General features: G+C 40.4%; 1 protein-coding gene across 1 annotated transcript in view; it reads right to left on the minus strand.

The window, feature by feature from the left end:
* The window catches only part of TRHDE (thyrotropin releasing hormone degrading enzyme), a 215340-nt gene that overhangs the window by 167753 nt on the left and 24924 nt on the right, over window positions 1-22663 (minus strand). The window contains exon 3 of the mRNA XM_086471708.1: window positions 7066-7192. Coding sequence (XP_086327834.1) covers window positions 7066-7192 — 127 coding nt within the window. The remainder of the gene's footprint in view (window positions 1-7065; window positions 7193-22663) is intronic.

Consider the following 22663-nt stretch of genomic DNA (forward strand, 5'->3'; position numbering starts at 1 on the left):
ATGGATTCATGTGCTTTTAGGCATTTAACCATCTCGCACCAGGTAAAAATTCACACAGCTTCCTGGTGATTTCCATAATTTCTGGGAGTTTCTATGTCTGTCAAAGATCTTACCCTATTTCATAAAACCTACAGGATTCACCTCACTTTTTAGCTATCTAAACATCAGAAATCAAATTTTAACTAGGCAGATTAGTTTGCGCTCTCTGTAGTCAGCAGAGACAGCTTCACTGGTACCTCTGTAGGGAAGATTTCTATCTCCTAACTTATGATACAGTGCATCTTTGGAAGGCATCTACATCTCTCACAAGGTAAAGAACTTAGACACCGCAAAAATTCAGTGCACCCACTTCTGAACTGGTACTAACTGCTTAAATGACTTACTGAGGAGCAGCTTAGGAAAAAAAATATTTACATTCAGATGAAGGATTCTCATGGCTCAAAAAAACCCCTGACATTTCCATGAAGTCTCCTACAATCCCACATCCTGTTTCACTCTCCTAACAGCATCATCCCTTTTTTTTTTTTTTTTTTTTTTTCCCCTTCTCTAATTACTCATTTAAAAGCCAAGTTGATTTATCCGAGTAGCCAGTGGGGATGCTGTCAGATTTAGTCACCTTCCTTTTACTGTGGGCTGACTGAACTACCACTGGCAATAGTGCTACTATCTGCACACTTTTCTTGTTTGAGAGGTTTGGATTCTATTCATGTCACAATTAAGAGGGGAGGGAAATCACTGCATAATGAAAAGAAAACATTTCACTCAGAATTATTTCCACCAGGACCCATTCACTTTTATTCTATATAAGCCTGCTTTATTACTATATGTAACTTTTCCTATCTCCTGCAAACAATATCAGACTTGTCGTGCCAAGTCAACAGAAAGAGATCAGGTTGCCCTTATTCAACTTCCAAAACGAGCTACAATGCCCATTATGAGCTGTATTATACTAATTACTGGAATTAATTGGCTTACTGTTTAAAATAGTTTAGAGTCATAGAGTAAGTCTTAAGTGAAGACTATTTTTTACCTTCTTAATGTCATACGATGGCCTGATTTCCTACACAGTTTGTTTCAGTTTAGTAACTCACAGTTCCTTTTCATATTTTAAAGCATTGCTCTGAGAAATAACTGCTTTTTCCTATGGCTGGAGCTGGAATTTTTCCCTCTAGAGCCCTGACCAGTTGCTGTTTTGAAGTGCTCACAGTTTAGAAATTCAAAAGGAAAAAAACAACCTCAATATTGAGGCTTCAAAGGTCAAGGTAAAAGTGACATAGTTCATTCTGTGTATGAATGCCCTGTATCAACAAACAGTCCTCTGTGTGCAGAGGCTTGTTTCAAGTACCTGGTCAAAGAAAATACTAGGTTTCAATTCTGCTGCCTAAACATGGGTGATAGCCCAAATTGAGATGCTCAAAGTTATTAAAAAAAAAATCCACGTGGAGATGTCAGGTATGGACCAGCCATGGCCCAACAGGATCTCATCTGGAGTCCAGCAGGAGCAGCAGCTAAGGGTCTTCAGGATACCCCAAGGCATTTTGAACAGTACCAGTTAATTATGTTTAGGCACATGAATCAATCCCTTAGTGCCTCCTCTCCCACCCTTTCTCATTCCAGGAGTCATATGTGCCACTCCCAGGGCATCTCCCTTCCTACACTTCTTCTCGACTCAGAAGACCATACAACTCATTCAGACTTAACAGTCTAATGTTCCTTTCCTTCTCTCCTATAGGGTTGTGATGGGTTCTCTCTCAGTGGAAGAGACTGAACATCTTTCAGAAATACTGCATTCAGTTCAGACAGACATTACAGCTATGATGTCATAAGAACACTACGAAACTCTACAAGCCTTGCCATACTGGAGGTCAGATCAACATTTCTTAAATTTTCAGGTTGGCAACAACTTAATCAAGAGACAACCAAGCTGACAATCATTTTCAACTACTGTAAAAACAAGACCAAAAAAGTATTCATTATCGCTTTCATTTTATAGACAAAGAAGGAAAAATGAGCTATCTTGCTTGGTGTTAAAACAGCAATTCCAGGTCAGCTGGACCAGTGGCAGGAAGAGGTCACCTTGCTAGGGACTGTTCCGTCACACAACCCATAGTGGTTACATTTATTACACAGGAGTCTAAATACAGTACTCAGAACAAAACAAACTGAGTAGTAAAATGAGTTTTCAGAGAAGCAGTAAATGCATCCTACTAATACTGTGATACTACAATGCTGTTAAGGTGAGGAAAACACCAAAAAGGTCCAGAAACTCAAAAATCTTCACACAAATGGCTCATTCATGCACCACACATGAAGTTTTGTCAGTCTTTCATAACTGGAGCCTTATAAAGTTTTTACGTTTCAGTTCAGGAAGAATTCTGGAAAAGAGGTCCTGCGGCCCTTTAGTAGAAACACTTGGGAAACTGGAAGACTATGAACATATGGATAACCTTGCCAGCTCAGACAAAAAGACTGCCTAGTCAGCGTTCTCCTCTCCAACAGCAGCCACAAGCAGATGTTCAGGAAAGAGTAAGACCAGGGAAGTATAAATAGCATCGCTCTTGAATATTTCCTAGCTTCTGTTTTCAAACCATGGGATTTCCTCCCATGGAGCACCTCTCCAAGTACTTGTCCATGTCTCTTTTTTGGACCTCTATAATCTTTTCTCATCTACAATCTCTTTTGACAAGGAGTTTAACAAATCTACCACCTGCTGCAGTAACAGTGATCTTTTTGTGTTCTCTGAACCTGTCCCTTTCTAACTTCACTGGGTGGCACTTGAGGCTTAGTTGGAAAAGACACTGCCTCTACACCTCAAATCAATCACAACTTAAGAGTCACAACTGTCCACATGTAGAGTGCTTGCTTGCCTAATCACTCCCCACAGGTAAACTATTCCAGTCTCAAAGATCCTCATAAGAAGAAACTCTTTGTATACAAAGAATTTTTTTTGTGTATTGCAAACTGGATTAAAAATAAATATGTGATACAAATGCAGAAATATATTTTATATTCACCAATCATAGAAACACAATTAAAAACCCTATGGCGTATCTTTTGGGAATTAAATAAAACCCAACGCTTTATCCACCCCTCATTTTAACTAGTGTTTATAATGACATAGCCTTGGAAAAAATCTGGTGTTTTTAAAGACCTGACTTATCTTTCAGAAATGAAATTCATACCAAAATTACTAGTTTAAAACCCTACACAAGCACCTTCCAGTTCAGAGTATGATGTGGGGAAAAAAGCACATATCTACAAGCTAAGCAGAACTTTTAACTGTGGAAACTAGTTATTCAAATGAGAAAAATCCCCAATTCAATTATCACCAAAATTCACATCAATTGGCAAGCAAATCTAGTGTTCCAGTGCATTCAGAAGTCAGTACAGGCCACATGAGACCTAAAAAAAAAATAATCTTAGTCATTGGGCAACAAAAAGGTTCCCCCATATTCTCCACAGTTCCAAATAGTAACAGGGGCTGCCAAGAAGTCAGAGGAGCCCACAACTGGCAACAGCAACCACAGACATCTGACTGCATGCAGTTACAGTAAAAAAGCCTGGTCAAAAACAGTGAAGTAGTCAAGAGCACCAGGAGAAAGAACACTAGCTGATTTATTACGAACTCAGATAAGGAGCACTAGTTTCAAATGCCAAGGATCCTTGAAAATGGACCTCAGGGATATAAGAGATGAACAAATGCACAGAGGTCCCTCTGATATAGCAACACATCTGAAGAGAGCCTAAATGTCCTCAGATACTCCAACCATCTAGAGAGCTTGAATGGATGACCACACAGATGACGGAAGTACTTCACCAAGGGTTGCAAGTCCCTTGTCCCCACACACACGCCCCAGCATACAGCACTGACACTAACAACCTATCACTCAGTAGCTGATACAGCACCTGCATAGTAAACCGGTCAGTATTTCAACAATGTAGTTATCTTGAAAACACAAATTGTATTTACAACCAAAATAATTACATTTGTTTAAGTTCACTCCTGTTAGAGCTGGAAAATAAATTAAATTTTTTCATTTTTTATAACATCTTTGTTAGAAATAGAACATTTTCTACAAAACCGACTCTGTCATTAAAAAACTTTTTAAGCTACACTCTCCAATTTTCACTTCCATTTGAAGACATTTCACATTTCATTTATAAATCAAATTAAAAACTCCTAAAATGTCCCACAAAAAACATTCTGAATTTCCTTAAAACCTTAATGAAGCACGCAACCCTTTGCAGCGGTGTCAGTAGTTTTATCAGGTGACAGTCCCAAGGCTTTAGAGCACAGAGGCATGTTGTACACATGTCTTTCTTTTAGTCCTTCTATTCACACATCAGACTATTGTCCCTAACCTTCCATTTTTCAGTAAAAAAAAAAGAAAATTCAGCACTCCTTTGGGTTCAAGACACAAGCACATGCTTAAAGACAGTGATCCTGTGTTCAGCTGAACTGGGAACAAACATATCTACGTTCGCACACAAATCAAACTTTAAAAAATACATAGGTCACTGAAAGCATTCTGAAATTTTCCTTATAGTCACATTAAATAAATTCAACCTTACTATAGTACACAAAACTTTGCAAACTACTTTCTACAGTATCACTACAGAACAACTGAAGTTTTCAAGCAGCATTTCATATTAACTCAACAATTCTACTCCAAATACTTGATGAAAAAATACAATTTTACTTGTGACTATTCCTGCTGTTCTGTGCCAAAGAGATCCAAACTGGAACATACACATTTCCCATTAGATATTTTTAAGAGATATGCCACAGCATAATGATAAAGCATACAGAATGTTGAGTTGAAAGACTGTTATGCTGCAATTGTGAAAGATACTCTGAAGCAGATACAGTCACTACTGCCTGTTGCTACTTGGCATCCTCAGTAAACTACCTGAAGTAATGATGTTAATCCTTTACATTCAACGAGCGGTTTCTGATTAGTTTTTTCCTTCTAAGTTTTTGGTGCATGTAAGTCCATAACTTCCCTTATGAAATAATCATTACATACCCAAAGCCAGGTATAAGAGGATACACAGAAAGTCTGATGCACATGCCATGTTTAACCCATCTGCATATTCCTCCAGAACTGCCTGTAACCCATCATTTGAAGACAACAAGAAACACGTGCCACAACATTCTTATAAAAAATTCGTGGAACACCCTGTACTGGGTTTGTGTAGTGGGGTCTTGATAGCAGGGCAGCTGCTACAGGGGTGGCTCCTGTAAGAAGCCACTAGAAGCTTCTCTGGCTGCAAATCAGATCTGCCGCTGGCCAAGGCCAAGCCAAACAGTGACAGTGGTAGCACCTCTGTGTATTTCAGATGGGGGGGAAAAAAATTACTGGGGAACCTGCTGTGGAGAGAGGAGCGTTGGGACATGAGAGAAACAACTATGCAGACACTAAGGTCAGTGGAGGGATCAGGTGTGCCAGAGCACAGATTCCCCAGGCTGTCCCCCTGCAGCCCATGGAGGTTAACAGTGGAGCACATATCCTCCTGCAGCTTGTGGAGGACTCCACATCAGAGCAGTTGGCTGCGTCCAAAGAAGGCTGTGACCCCATGGGAAGCGCACGCTGGAACAGTCTGTTTCTGAAGGACTGCACCCTGTGGAAGGGACCCACACTGGAGCAGTTCATGAAGAACTGCAGCCCATGGGAAGGACTCACATTGGAGAAGTTCGTGGAGGACTGTCTCCCATGGGCTGGGAGACATGCTCCATGCTGAAGCAGGGGACGTGAGAGCAATCCTCAACCTGAGGAGGAAAGGCAGCAGAGACAACGTGTGCTCAACTGACTGCAACCTTCACTCCCCAACCCCCTGCATCACTGAAGGGTGAGGAGGTAGAGAAAACTGGGAGTAAAGTTGAGCCTGAGAAGAAGGGGACATGGGGGGAGGTGTTTTTAAGATTTGATTTTATTTCTCATTATTCTACTCTGATTTGATTGGTAAGAATTTTTTTTTTCCCCAAGTCAAGCCTGTTTTGCCTGTGGCAGTAATTGATGAGTGATCTCTCCCTGTCATTGTCTCAACACAGGAGCCTTTTGTTATATTTTCCCTCCCCATCCCACCAGGGAGGGGGGTGAAGAGTGAGCAAGTAGCAGCGTGGTGCTTTGTTGCCAGCTGGGCTTAAATCACGACACACCCTCATCTAGCAACATCAATTATTTTATCTATCTCCTACACTGTTAGCTGTAAGACTAATAAAGCTACTCAGCAGGCAAGGGATTTAATGAAATAGACCCTGAGTTCCTGGGAGGATCACCTGTGGTTCCAACTCTAACACTTCTGATCAAACACAGGCTTTCTTCCTGATGCTGAGCAACAAGCTTTTCTGGATCTTGATCAAACATGCTCCAAAGGAAGGAGGGTGTAATAATATGGTGTAAAGTATGTATATAGGAGAACAATTGATTGTGGTGAAAGGGAGGACCAGAAGAAACTATTTTAAAAATAATAGAATTTGACAGCTTTTACATTTAGGTCACTTGCGTAGCAAAACAAGTTCAAAGCAATTTCTTCAATAAGCAACAACACAATTAAGCATATGACTAATCATCATTAATAAACTACATAAGCCAGCACAAAAAAAAAATACAGCCCTGCACTGTTACAGGTTCCCCGTTTCCACAAATATTTTCAATTCTGTTCCCCACCTAAGGCTGAGGCACCAAGACACAACTACTACAGAACAAATATCTCCCAGTGGCTATTTAACGAAAGTAAGGACCAAAATAAATAGCATCAAAAAACCCAACGCACTTATCAGTGAAAGGTGTCGAGTTCTCTTCCCATTACCTAACTATGTCTTTGTCTAACAAAGTACTGTCTGCTTTCTGCTCTTTTCAGTGTGAGGCTGGAGAGGGAACAGTTTGGCTTCCCTTCCTCTGCAAGTAAGAGATGAAAAATTCCTTACTTACTGATCCTTCTAAATTAACCCAAATATTCCTTACCTTGAAATCTAGTACACTCCAGTCTTAAATTTCCTTTTAAAAAGCTGACTTAATCTTCTGTCTCTGGGTGAACTTCATGTTCTAGGGGAAATCTTACCTAATTTTGGCAGGGAATAGGGCACTTTAAAATAATCTTCATAAAATTCAATGAGTCTCCTTGTAATATTTAGAGCATAGTCCCCCGACCCTCTTCGGATTGCATCAGGCCTTGCATATAACCGTACCTGTTAAAAAACAAAGCAAAAGACTGGTTATTTCAGCATCTACATTTTAAAGCTATCCTACCTGCTGAGATGAACTATTTTAAGGTTGTTGTGAGGTGGCAGGATTATTCTCTTAAAGCCAAATGTGACTATCATATATTTGTCAAAACATGTAGTAGCTGAAAACCAGAACTTCTACAATTAAGGTTACGAAGTTCAGAAGTCACAATCTCCTACTTGTTTGTGTTGCCAAATAAAAGACTTAACACTCCTTGCATCAAAATAAATATTCAAAGAAAACACTTACATGTGTTTGCTAGAGATATGATGGGAGAGTGGATTAGTATAATGGTTCTCTGCCTACACTGAATGTAGGCAGAATGCAGTGGCTCAGTAGGAGAGAAGTTCACGGTTTGTTAAAGACACATTATATCGAGCCCTGAAAGTATTAGTAGACTGTGGAGGAAAAAAAAAAAAAAAAAATTGTTCTCTTTTCTCTGGCAGTGACACAGTTACCCTCGATGAGCTATGGAAGACTGCAAAAACAACCATTTATAAGCTCGTTCATGTACACAAACAATTAACATTCCTGAAACCTCGATGACTGCTCCAGGCCTCTGTTTTCAGAAAGCAGTAAATTAAAGCTGTTTATACAAGCCACAGAGTGCTGTGTTCAGTATAAAACAGCTCATACGTCCGACCACAGTGGAGCACCCAAGTGAACAGAACTCACCTTCATAATTCAGCACTCAAATGTGACCCTGATTAAGGAGGCAGCGGAAAGCACCACCAGGTTATTCGTTATTCCCTGTCCTTACAGTCCTTAATGCTTCCTTAGTGCAAAGATGAGATACAGCTGAGAACTGTTAACCAAGAAAGGCACAGAAAGGAGAGCCACTTCTCGGTCGCCCTCCTCATACGCTGTCTGATGGAAGCAGTGCGTGCTTCGTCTCTAGTGGCTGTGGCAGAAGATCTCTCCCTGCAGTACATAATGACCTGATACAAATGAGACTCTACTAAATGTCAGTCCTAATAACAATATCTTAGTTGCTAATACTTTCTGTGGTAGGATTAAATCCCAGCCAGGGTTCCTAGGCAAGCAGCAGGGCAGAAATCAGAAAATATCAATGCAAACATGAAGGAGAAATATCAGTTTTGAAATGTTTCTAAATGCTCTATTCCGGACCAAGAAAAGCCAATGGGATTTTCAGCTTCAGTGAAAGCATTACCAAGTATTGCTTTACTGCTCTTTTCCTGAACCAGTTCAGTTATCTGAGTGGAAACCAGATATTAAACCTCAGTATACTGTACTTGTCAATTCTGTTTTAACCCACTATCTCTTTGTTTGAAGCATGCAAACATGTTATTCTGCTTTGTTACTATGTCCACCTTTATATTTTTATCTTTGTGTTGTATTAGACTCACTGCACAATCAACCATACATAGTTATCATCTGTAATGTAAAACAGATAACAGTGTAACCTAATGAGACATGTAATAAAGCAGACTTCTCATAATCACCACCTGAAAGCATATAAACCATTATCTGAACACCTGAACACCTCCAAGTCACTATTTTTGTTCATTACTTCTTTCCAAAGTGAACAGTGATATGTGCATTAAATATTCCTTTATCTGCTACTAAACATATTTTTTAACAAAATAGGTATTAACCACAAAGATCCTAATTCAAACAGCTAAAAACATTTAGTTTATGGAAAGATGGTAAGAATCACAATTAGATTTGTGATGAACACTGGTTTGTATCATTAAACCTTTATACACAATTTTGCATAATTGCTTTACTGGCACAGTTGACTGTATCAGCAAATTAGGAAAAAAAAAAGTCAGCCAACCAAGTATGCAAAAAATCATTCAATTTGACAGTGGCCAAATATGTCCATAATAAGGAATAGGACAACAGAAGGGAAGGAAAAAATTAGGTACATACAAGAAAAATCAAGGTTCAACTTACTGCATTACACCGCGTGTCTTTTGGCAAACGCAGAAAAGGCATTTAACGGTGTTTGAGATGGAGCCCAGGTACCAAAGCTCAAAAACCGCAATGCTGCAAACTTTCATTTGCCACCTGCCTAATGCTGAATATAGTTTTATTTTGCCTGTAAAGTTTCCCTGGGTGCCTCGCCGCCTGCCCAGAAAGCTCTGGACTGCCAGGGCTCCATGGCTCACACCAAGGTCACCCCTAAGCTGGAACACAGTTCAGAAATTACCTGTGCCTTTGCTCAGGTCTCTCAGGGCCTTTGAGGCAACAGACGTTGCCGAAGCATGCCAGCCGTCTTCAAATGCTGGGTCTGCTCTGCCTTTCACCCTACAGCCACTGAATGTGAAAGGTATGGGAGGAACCTTAGAGGCACCATCGCAGACCTACCCCTGGCCTCAGAAAATTCCCTCTTGGTTAGTAGAAGGCTACCGCAGGGGACAGTCTTGTGACACTCTGCCTACCTGGCTGGCTCGCTTGGATGAGACTTTCTCAGGTGTCATTCACAATATAAGGAGATTGGTCCAGACTTCAGTCTAAAGGCTGGCACCTATAAGCTTGAAATGTAAGCCCCTAACTTTCACACACCAATGTCCTTTAACGTGTACAGGCTTATCTTGATCATGTTTTAAGTCCAAGTCCATAAAATGGGGATTATATTATTTTCTTAGCTTATGCAAAGATTCCAAGTCTTAAGTAATAAAGACTGTGAAGTTTTCAAATACTGCTACAAACAGGAGCTTAAGCAAATAAAACAGAATGAAGATTAAGACATGAGATTTGTTTAGCATAATTTTTTTGTTTACTACTTTCATTTCAAAAGGCAGATAGGTTGTATTACTTCATAACTATGTTGAGACTGAACAATAACACATAATTATTATATACTTTCCCACAGGCTGTTTGATCGCTATATTAACAATCCGATTTTACATTAATTTAAATAAGAAAGAAAACAGAAAATCTTCTGCAGGGTCAGACCTAAATAAAAATAAAAGTAGTACATGTGCTCCTACAAAAGACAAATAGGTTTCTAGTTCAGGTGCATAATTCATCATTCACTGCACTGGCACCTACTGCCCTGCAAATATTAGTGAAGCTCTTTTTCACAATCTTTGCAAGATTAGGTTATACTACTCTTTTAATGTAAGACAGTGGAGAACAAGAGAAACAGACTAATTCTGGGTGCCTATCTTGACACCTCTCAATGTCAAGTATACTTAACAGTTTTATTGCACACACTTAAAGCACTGTTCCCATTGTATCTTATTGCAGTGAACACTTTATACAGTTTGGAGTCTGGTCACAGGTGCCTTAGTTTGGGTATTAAGAAAATTAGTAACACGCAATTAGTGACTAAATGAGACTATGTCAGTTTATGTGATTTGCTTGGCATCTCATAGCAGCTCTGGTGGCATTGGCAGGGAGGGAATTCAAAGATGGCATTCAGCCTCGAGGCCACCTGACAGCCTGCACCAGGCACCTTCACGTATGGGAATTAATAAGGTAGGGACTGTTCAGACAACAGGCACATTCACAGCACACTGGGTCCTGATACAGCATGGTTTCCTGTCAGATCACCTACAAATATAAAAGTTCACATAGTCAATCTAAATTCTTTTTTTTTCTTAACTCCTTAGCACCTACATTTGCAACCATTTCAGTCTTTCAACAGAACTTCAGATTACTAAGAAAAATAATTTCTCTCTCAAATGGAACCAGACTGACCACCTCCTTCCTACCGCAAGTTTGAGTAACTAGGTTTGCACCTACAGTCCTACAACCCAGACCTTCCCTTTGACATTTATAAGATGCTGTTGTTCTTATATCACACAGCCATTTGTGGTGGCTTGACTCTGGCTGGATGCCAAGTGCCCACCAAAGCCACTTCCCCTCCTCAACTGGTCAGGGAAGAGAAAAATGTAACAACAGGCTTGTGGGTCAAGGGAAGGACAGGGAGATCACTCAGCAATTACAAACAAGGGTAAAACAGACTCGACTTGGGGAGAAAAAATGTAATTTATTACCAATGAACTCAGAGAGGAGTAATGAGAAATAAAACCAAACCTCAAAACACCTCCCCCCCCACCCCTCCCTTCTTTCCTGGCCTTAACTTTGTTCCAAATTACTCTCCCTCCTCCCCTCGAGCAGCACAGGGGGACAGGGAATGGGGGTTGGGGTCAGTTCATCACACTGTTGTTTCTGCCATTCCTTCCTCCTCAGGGGGAGGACTCCTCACACGCTTCCTCTGCTCTAATGTGAGGTCCCTCTCACAGGAGACAGCCCTCCATGACTTCTCCAGAATGAGTTCTTCCCAGGGGCTACAGTTCTTTATGAACTGCTCCAGCGTGGGTCTCCTTCACGGGGTGCAGTCCTTCAGGAACCGACTGCTCCAGCATGAGCCCCCCTGCCATGGGGTCACTAGCAGCAAACCTGCTCCAGCGTGGGCTTCTCTCTCTCCACTGGTCCACAGGTCCTGCCAGAAGCCTGCTCCGGTGCAGGCTTCCCGTGGGTTCACAGCTTCCTTCAGGCATCCACCTACTCTGGTGTGGGGTCCTCCATGGGGTGTAGGCAGTCATCTGCTGCACTGCCCATGGGCTGCAGGGGGACAGTCTGCCTCACCATCACCACGGTCTTCACCACAGGTTGCAGGGGAATCACTGCTCCAGCACCTGGAGCACCTCCTCCCCTCCTTCTTCACTGACCCTAGTGTCTGCAGAAATGTTTCTCTCACATATTCTCACTCCACTCACACACTGCAATTACTGCTGCGCAGTAACTTTTTCCCTTTCTTAAACACACTAGGACAGAGGTGCAACCACCGTCGCTGATTGGCTCGGCCTTGGCCAGCAGTGGGTCTGTCTTAGAGCCGGCTGGCATTGGCTGTATTGGACACAGGGGAAACTTCCAGCAGCTTTTCACAGAAGCCACCCCTGTAACCCCCCCGCTAACAAAACCTTGCCACACAAACCCATTACACCACTGATGGAGGAGACCGGACACACTTTCCTAGAAATCATTTTCACTTTTTTTAACAGCAGAGCAAGAAGTTATTAGATATCCTAAATGACATCACTGCAGTGTACATTTTCTCATTCTTTTCTAAAGTGAGCAAAAATGTGAGTTGTTTCCCTTTGTTTGCTTTCCAGAAGCCCTGGGCTATTTTCATTAGAACTTTAAATAAAGACAATACAACAGCCACACTCAGATACCATCACAGAAAAATCATCCCAAAGGATTAATTTAAAAATATTAGTAACCCAACTTAAACTCTTAGAATGACTTTGGCAGCATTATCAGATAAAATACTAAAACATTCCTGAAGCTTGTATAGTAAATTTCACGTATTTGTTCTAAGTAATCAAGAGTCTACTTCTCTATAGTTAGTCAAAAGTACTTGATCTACAAAAAGTCTACGTTCACAAATAATTTTTACATATTGCAACATTTTCTGTAGTCTCTCTTGAGATTTCAGCATTTGTTACGTAAAATAAATCAAAGGAATTTAAAAATATTTGTAATATCAGGTCTCTAGAACAGATGTATGTGATTGTAAAATGAGAGCTGTTTCCCATAGTGAGGGACAGTTGTGATATACGCTATGAAATGTGCAAGAGATTTAGAACAAATCACATCTAATTAAAGTCAGGTTATTAACTACATGAGAAAATCTCCCTGTCTACATCAAGTAAAAATTATTAATGAAAAAGAAAGCACCTAAAAAGAAAAAAAAAAAAAAGAGAGTTTTCCTTGGTTTATTACTTCAGCATGTTTCAAAAAAAATGTGAATTAGTAACTATATACAAGGTACAATGGGTAAATTCTGACAAGTACAAACTGTAAATAGCAATGAATATCTTAATTTGTGGTGAAAGGTATGTTCACTAAAAATATTTCCACTGTACCAAAGATTAGTGATAATTTCAACACATAATAAACAGAGGAATGGGTTCAGAAAAAGTAGAACTGTTCTATTTTGACATTTTAAAATGACGACTTCTTTTTTTTCCTCTTTGTTTTTGGTTTGGGGGTTTTTTTGCACTAAAATTGAAGTATGTAAAAAAAAAAGGGGCAGGAGGGGGGAATGAAAGGCATGAAGAGCAGCAAGGAAAAACCTGCAGTCATTTTTTCACATTCTGTGAAATATTTCAGGTCAAACTGAAGGCTTTGTTCAGTTCTGCTTTGCAGGTAAAAGGAATATGGAATACACTCAGCATTTTGACCATGGAAATAAAAAGTAGAAATCAATTATTTACATATGACTAATTGTAAGACGACTGTTGTCCAACCTTCTCCCTCTGTAGGAATTCACCAGAGATGAAGGAAGACCTGAGAGAACCACAGCACGTTCTCCCTCTGGCACTAGAGGAAGACACTAATAACCTTTGCTAGAGGTACCACAAGCCTGCCAACCTGCTTCCCCAGGGACTTAAGGAAGCTGTCAACCCGGCAGAAATCAGGATGTTACAGTAAGAGGCTTGCAACCTTGAAGTGTGCCACACACCAGAGCCTCTTACTTCAGAATGAAATATGCACTTCTACATTTGAAGCTTGCTCTTGATGATATTCTCTATGCCATTTTCTATTTTATGTGTGCATCCTCTTTGAAACCTTCATTCTTAGAGTGGTGTTGTCTTTTTAGGGGAGCACCACCTTGCTTGATATCAAGACATATTTTTATTCTAATGGTAAAGTTTGCTGATCACTATAATCCCATATAATTGCCTGCATTCCTAGGATCACTATAGAATCATCAAGGTTGGAAAAGACCTCTAAGATCATTAAGTCAAACCAAACAATTCATTCCACAAGGAATCTTTTCTTCAAATGTTGAGCCATCTTTTCCATGTTTTAAGACCACTCCAATTGCCATCACCCCCTCCCCTGATGCCTTGGGGGGACGACAGCTTACTGGATGAGAACTACCGCTCCAAGGGAATAAAGTGCACCTCTGTTTTAGCAAGTGAAGGCTTGTGAGAGCACATGGCTCACTGGACACTAATCGCCTAACACAACACCCACTGACTTCAACTGAATGACTCCTGTTAACTACAGGTGCTTTAAATCAGACCTTCAGAGGAGACATGACCAATCCAGCACCTGGGCTAGGGACAATTTTGCCACAGTAACCTTCACCAACAACATCTGCCATGTCTAGATGACCACTCGAGTAGACCTTGATAGGCAGTGCATAGGGGGAAAAAAAAAAAAAAGAAAAAAAAGAGAAAAAATAGTGCTTTAAATGGCGGCATTCTGGTCATGACCACTGATAGTTCAGATCATGAGAAGCAGGACCACTGACTGGACGTTATGTTTATATCCCATGTGCTATAAGGAAAAGAGCTCACTGCATCTTGAAAACATCCTGATGCAGAATTTACACAGCAGAAACCATTGCTGTATCTCTGCCACAGCATCAGGTACAAGGCCAGCTTTGTTGCTGACAAGGGGACAAGATGCATCTATAGACCCAGCCCTTGGCTCACACCGCCTGAACAGTGGACATTGCCACACACATGACTACACGCAACCACTCCCGAAGGTACCCCCATCCACAGAGAGCCTCTGCCCAGCCTTGAATGCTGTCACATCACATAGGCCTGTGGGACCATAAGAGACCTGAACCTCCCTCTCCTTTAGCTTGGCACTATTTCAGCACCTTTCCAAGCAAACGTGGCTAATGTTCCAAGGATGGCATCTACCTATTTTGCTTCTGGCTAGATTTCCCCTCCCCCTTTTCTCATCTTTCCTCCATTTTACTACATGCACTTAAGTTTGAACAGACTGGGAGCAAGCAGGGATATGGAAATTGAGCAGAAGTCTGATGACAACCTTACATCTTGTTGTTTTCTCAGGCAAGCATGGATTACGTAACTTTGGATCAACACAGGAATGCACTTCACAATTAAGGATAGCTTCCCCTCCCACCTGCTTCAAGGAGAATTAAAAGTAACTTTGACAGGTGTTTTAAAGCAGCTCAGAGTGCTTTCCCATTACCAAACAGATGTTTCTGCACATCAACTGGTGTCAGCAATGCCACACTGGGAATAATGCCTGGTTTTTAATCCTTTCCTCAAAGCCAGCAAAGTCCACATGAAGCACCGTTCTTGGGAGGCCCCTCCAAACTAGCTGCAGCCCTCTGTGTGGCTATACCCACACACTCAGCCCAGCACTTGTACATCTGGAATCTCACTCACGACGACTTAAAAATCTCAGTTCAGGAAAGCACTTACGCATATGTTTAATTTTAAATATGCATTTAACATGTTTCAGAAGGCCTTAACATTTCAACAGAGCAACCACTCACAAATTTTATAAAAAGGGAGAAAATAGTCTTACGCTCTTTATTTCAAAATGCATAATACTTCTGTAGCAAGTGACACACTCACCTGAAAAACACATACATTGCATCTGTACTTAAAAGGCTCAATTTACTTGATAATCTGAGATGTCTTTTACCATTATTTTACTGACTGACTATTTCAGGCACAGGTATTGGTTTTTGTTATTGTTACAGAGATAAATATATGTTCTCATTATACATTTAATATAGCAGACAGATATCTGGATGCAATAGTCTTGGCTGTGACCCTGGCTCACTTCTGCAAACAAGGCATTGCATCTCAAATGAGTTTTTAAATGTGATAAATTTAAAAGAAATAACACTTCACTACATACACGAACAAGCTACAAGCCAAGTTCCACTAAGAAATTCTATGAGTTGTTTCACATGTATGCACAACTCCACAAGTTTTGCGTGTTCAAATGTGATAAATTTTACATCGATGAGTGAAGGAGAGAAAGAGAGAGGTAGCTGTAGTGAAATATCAACTCTGCTGTAGTGAACATAGTTAAACTTGATAATGTGACGAAATGACAGAAAAATGCCTTGTTTCAATCTCCTATTCATTATTCATCATGGAGAATACCCAAAAGAGACTGTATTGTAATGAAATGTGCTTACTGAATACAGACGCTCATCTTTATAAGGAGATGACTTTTCTCCAAACTGAGCAGTCACACAGCATCGCACTGACCCTTTTCTGGATATAATGATAACGAAAAATGTTTTAATAAATTTAGGAAACTTTTTCTAAAGCCAGCTGGAAACAGTGAGAGTTCAATGATCTGATACTTTCTGAGGAAACACTGTTTTGCTGGAGATTGGGTGGAACTTTTTTTCTGAAGCAAACAAACATCATCTTGGCATCAGCATTCAAGACAGCTTTAACTGGTTTAATAAACCAGCTAAAAAAAAGAGAGAAGTCGCCACTAAATAAAGCTTATATGAAAGAAAAGGTCACAGAGGGAGTTATACTGGTAAAGAAGTGTCTCAGGAAACTAAGCACAGGGGTACGTGAACATTGCTGCAGGGCAAGGGGAAAAGAAGCTTTGAATAGACATAGCAGGTGTTCCTGGATAAAAACATGTAGCATGACCCTGAAGGAGAAAGAATTAAAAGAAACTTCTGGGGTTCCAGCTAACAGTGGGGAAATGAGGAATATTAAGCAAAGGCCTTAAGCTGCACCAGGGGAGGTTCAGGCTGGATATTAGGAAGAATTTCTTTACTGGAAGGGTTGTCAGGCATTGGAACAGCCTGCCCAGGGAGGTGGTGGAGTCATCATCCCTGGAGGTGTTTAAGAGACAAGTAGATGTTGTACTCAGGGACATGGCTTAGTGGTGTTGGTAGAGCTAGGACAAAGGTTGGACTCGATGATCTTGAAGGTCTCTTCCAGCTGAAACTGTTCTATGATTCCATGAGACTGACATGTATTTTCAGAGTCGTGAAAGGAGGTGAGGGGGGAAATAGGTTTGTGCATCTCCTTTCTAAATAAACATGTCTGCATGGGAGAAGCATCTAGTTGCCTCATCAATTTCTCATCTTAACAAACACAAATGCAAGTGTTTACTGACTGCTCCAGCCAAGGTGCAACAACATATTCCACCAGGAGGCAAAACTGTCATACAGACATGCCACAATTTCTAACTTGAGAAGAGATCATAAAATGATTTGGAAAGTTAATGAGCTGCACTCGCATATAAATCCAACCAATGCTCAGCTGGCATAAAATGAAATACTAGCTATGTCACTGACCACAGTGCCATTAAGATTAATTTAGAATCTGTATCATCTTGTTGAAATAGCTCAGGAACAGAAAGTGAACATGTTAACAACTAATGTATAGCATACATAATTATGGACACCATTTCATAACCATTTCAGACAAATAAGATCCCACCACCACGTACTCAGTCATTCAGCCTCGACTCTTCCATTACATCAGCACTAGAGTTCATCTCATGTCACAGCAAGCTGTCAATCAGATGAGTCAGCTAACTATGCCAACCAGGTGTGTAATGTCCAAGCAGCCCAGCTTCCTCATCTGGCCACCCATCAGGTTGGTGCTAGAGCCAGCATGAGAAAGCATTTGTGGAGAGAACAGAAGATCATGACAGACTGGATACAGATAAATTTGAGTTATTACAGAACTTCAACCTAGGAGAAAAAAAACTTTGCCATTGTGAGGAATTAGGTGTCTAAATTGTTGAGGTTCCCAGCGCTTAAAGCTCATTCTTTGTAGAAGGTGAAAAATCAGCACAGCTTTAAGAAAGAAAGCACAAAGATTTACATTATTTACTTATTACACATAAAACTCTGTATCGCAACACCATTGGTAAGATGGTGTGAGAATGGATTTTTCCTCCAGGAAAAATCCGCAGTAGATGTATCCCAAGAGTTAACACTAGTTTCCATTTCCTTTGGTTGGACTGGGATTAGATTGACATTTAAAAGAATTCTCTTATTCAGAGTATTTTTCATTGGCTATTTTATAGTCAAAGCATTCTCATCGCACATAATTCATAAATAGTATTTCATTTATTCTTGGATAAAACAGTTACAGAAGTACATAAGTTTAAAGAAAGTTTTAACAAGTGACTTACAACATTCAGCAGCCCTACAGCATGACTGATTTCAGCTGGCTAGACTGCTCTGTCACAAGCACACAGATGTTACCTTAGAGTGATTCCGTTTGAAATAATAATCTGCAACCATTACAACTGCTGATTTGTATTTTGGCATTGTCTAGAGGCTGTCAATATGACAATGAGGTTCCCCTGTGCTCAGCTGGCCACATAAATAGCAGCAAGAGTTGCCTGTTATTCTCAGATCTTTCTGTCTAAAGAAAGGCAAAATGTAGGGAAAATGAACTGTTATGATCTCCATTTTATAAATGAAGGTTTCAGAAAGATGGGCTTAGTATCAGTAAGAAAATCTGAAAAAGAACTGGAAATAGAACTTGAATCTCCTCACTGCCCCAAACTGATAAATCATCTTTTCACCATAAATCACCAAATTACTATTCCTAAAACATATCTTCTGGAAAACACCACCTTTTCCATTACAAATTTTTAAAAAATAAATAAATAAATAAAAATCCTGTTTTCAGGTTCCTCAGTCACAACACGTTTTTCAAAAACCAGACCTAAACTATACCCCAAACTGTAGACTTGTATCCCTGAAATTGCTCAACTTCAGAAGCCATTCTGAAAACTGAAGTTCCCCATGTTCACTCATGTCTAAGAGTAACCATTCCATTCCCATAATAACATTTTTTGTCAAGTGGCTACCATGCTGAGACTATTCAGCTTTTAAACAATTTAAACCCCGTTTAAACAGAGAGGCTATTTATTATTCAATTAAAATTACTTTAAGAGATTTAACAAAGCAGTCCCCTACAAAATAGCTACTAAATAAAGTGATGTACTTGTCTAGAGCACAGCAAAAAAAGTGAGAGGAGATCAAGACAGACTGTACATGACAATCGGGCAAAGATGACTGCAAAGGCATGTCAGTACTTTCATGTTTCACATAAATTCAGCACAACCATAATGGAAACCATAATCTGGTAGACAGACATTTCGCCTTACTCATCATATGTGTTTGCAGTAATCTTGATTGGTATTAGGAAACAAAAAAAATCTGTGGTAAATAAAGGGAACTAGTGACAAAACATAGTCTCAAGAAAAGCAAAGCAGAAGCATAGCTCATCTGTGAGTTCAAATGCATTTACTCAATGCATAGCTTATAATAGCAGCAACAACCAAAAGGAACACAGGGAAGTGTCTGGTGAGCTACATGTAAACTTAATAGAAAACCTGTTTTCAAGGTAAACAGATTAGTACTTGTAAGGCACTGAGTTTTAAAGTACCGTTTAAAACTTGTTGACACTGAGGAAATTCAGCACTTTGTAGACAAGTCTGAATTGTGCTGGATTGAGCCCACAATACTTTCTGAAATACCTAGCCCTTAGGAGGGAGAAAAATATGCACGTGGGAAATTTTGTGCTCTGACTGGTATAAAATCCATAACAGAAACGGGTTACATCAATAAGAGCAGCAACCATATTAACAGTGAGAGTTCCTTCAGGCTAAAAACTTGTCGGAGCAAAGAGACAAACAATTTGGCCAGCAAGAGCAAAATCCATAAACCACAAAATAGGGAAACAAGAAACTAATTTTTTTGTATAGACACACACTAAAATCCACTAAAAAAAAACTTCATTAAAAGCTTTTTTTCCTCACTCTTGACTAATATTTCAGATGTTTTTAAAAACCCTCCAAATCCACAGAACAATATAAAAATAAAACAAAAAAGCTGAATGTGCTAACAGTATCCAAACACCTTTGTGCAACTAGCCTCTGACAAAACTTCAGACAGAGAAGATAAATTAGGGAAGAGGCAGTTATCTATCAAAAACAACTCCAACCCATGGCTGGAAGGACTCCAGCCCCTTTCTGAGCACACCAATCTCAGTGTAAAACATGAGAATTAGAAGAGGAAAAGAAAATTCCAAAGGCAAATTGCAGTTATAAATAGAGAAAGCTAAATAGAAGGTCTGAATCAATTGAAACATTATTCCTATCTCAGGACTCCCATCTGAGAAAGATCAAGGCCACAACCAGGGATCAAAGTGATTAACCGCCTAACCAGCAGCCAGCAGAGACACAGATAAGAAGTGGCAGATCATATACACATGAAGAATCTGAGCTGGACAACAGAGGCTTTTTGCACCTTACGACAGAAGAAGCTGTAAAATTGAAGTACTCTGACATATACAAACTCAGACAAATGTGACAAACAAGACTGAGGCATGCTGGTTTTAATCTACAGGACACACGTTAATGTAACACCATGTGAATCGTTTAAATCAAAATAAAATACTACAAAATGTTTAACCCCAGGGTTATTAATCAAATCCCTCCCAATATATGAATTGCTCAGATGTTTATGAGTATGAAAAATTATTTTTGCCCATTTTATCATTCAAATTACATTCCTCATCTTAAAACTTCCACTACTCAGGGCATATTTCCTATTAGGAAGACACGAGTTAATCAGTGATGTCCTCTGCAGGCCTACAGAAAAGGCTGATTTGCTAACACTTTCTGAGCAGCCACAGCTCAAATGTGCATCTAGTTTACATCTGGACAGCTAGCCCATCAGCCAAACAGACGAGATCAAACTAAGTCTGGATGACTATCACACAGGCTTCCCAACATAAAATAATTTGGTGAGAGCTGACCTCTTCATTCATACCAATGTGCTGGTTAGCATTAGATTAAAATAGTTTGTTTAGATCATGTCTAAGAAGAAACAGGATTCAAACCCTTTCTCATAAAACAGCCAAGGCAATTCCTTCCCCAGGAAGCTAACTAGCACGAAGCAACAACATGGTCCAATGGATTATGGGAAAATGGAAAGAAGAGAAATATTTCTGAAACCTGGTTTCCAAATTTTTAGATGCTGCAAGCATGGTGGTCATACCGCAGGCAAAACAGAACTCGCACTAAAGGTTTATATAGCCTGTCAATTAGGGAAATAGGAAGACAAAAGCATTCTTTCCACAACCACTTCTTCAGCTCCTAGCACAATAAACCAGACTGCACAGATATGTTCCTTTGCTGACAGTGGAGCAGATTGCAGTTGTTTGAACAGTCCTTCCTTCTCTTTTCCTAGATGATGAAGAAAGCTATTCCCCTGCTTAGCTTCCAGCTGACATTCATGTCAATAAAACAGCTTCATTAGTCTCTCTCTTTTTAACACTTTCTTGGAGTCTAAGATAGCATTGCCTCTCATGAGACATATCCCGTCTGCACAGTGCAAGGTAAACCCTTAAATGGCAGGCTTTATTTGCTCTCATAATATTTGTACCCAGAGCATAAACTGTGTCTACAACCAGAAGAGCTGCAGGTTAACAAACATTAAGAACAATTACTAGGGGCAGTATCAACAGCTTATGGGCAGCAAGAGCATTTGTGCACTTTAGCAAGTATTGACATGAACAAATGCAAAATCTTTTGGAAGCTTCCATGGGATATAAACACTGGAAAGGATCAAGCGAGGAGTTTGTAAGTGTAACGGGTCTGCCTGAGATGCAGCCCTCACCGTGCTGTGCAGTGGTAGCTCGATAACACACCAGTGTTTTGACTACTGCTGAGCAGAGCTCACACAGCACCAAGGCTGTTTCCCCAACATTTCCCCAGCAGGCTGGGGGTAGGTAAAAACTTGGGAGGGGACATAGCCAGGACAGCTGACCCAAATGACCAAAGGGATATCCCATACCACATGACATCTGCTCAGCAATATAAGCTGGGGAAAATAGGAAGAAGGGGGGGACATTCGTTTCACATTTGTCATCTGGAGCAGCCGCTACACGTACCGGAGCCCTCCTTCCCAGGAAGTGGCTGGACATCACCTGCTGATGGGAAGTAGAGGATCAGATCTTTTGTTTTGCTTTTGCTTCCATGCGCGGGTTTTGCTTCATTAAACTGTCTTTATCTGACCCACGTGCCTGTTGTTATATTCTCTCTCCCCTGTCCAGCTGAGGGGGTGAAAGTGATAGAGGGGCTTTGGTGGGCACGTGGCATCTGGCCAGGGCCAAACCACCACAGTAAGGAAGCTTCCTCTAGGTTTAGCATATCAGAACAAGTATGCTTTTTCCCCAAGTTTCTGCTGCTTGACTCTATGGCTGGCAAGACAATGGAAGAGAAGGACAAATGGTCTGATCCTGTCCCACAATTCATGTACTCTGATTCCTTGCAACAAAGTTATCAGTGAGGGGTGGGATCCCTGGCTTGAAGATTTGACTTCTATAAGAGGCAAACCGTCACCAATGACACGGGGATGCAGGAAGATTATTAAAAATAGAAGAGGACTGAAGGAGCTATGCTGAGAAACTATAAACTAATAACAAGTTGAGAGTCTTCAGATCAGCCTATGTAGCGAAGGAAACTTACCAGAAGCTTCCAAGAAAACCGTTTGTATAAGTATCACTGACTAATGTTCTACTGCCTGACTAATGTTCTACTGCTCTCAAGTAGCTTGCTGCTACTGCCTCTAAAATACCTACTACACTTTTCCCATAAGGGTCTTCAAAGCTGCCATTTCCTACATTTCCTATTAAGCAGAGCAAAGGGGGGGGGGGGGGGGG

The sequence above is a fragment of the Leptosomus discolor genome, chromosome 1, assembly GCF_034619465.1.
Source record: "Leptosomus discolor isolate bLepDis1 chromosome 1, bLepDis1.hap2, whole genome shotgun sequence".
Lineage (NCBI taxonomy): Eukaryota > Metazoa > Chordata > Aves > Leptosomiformes > Leptosomidae > Leptosomus > Leptosomus discolor.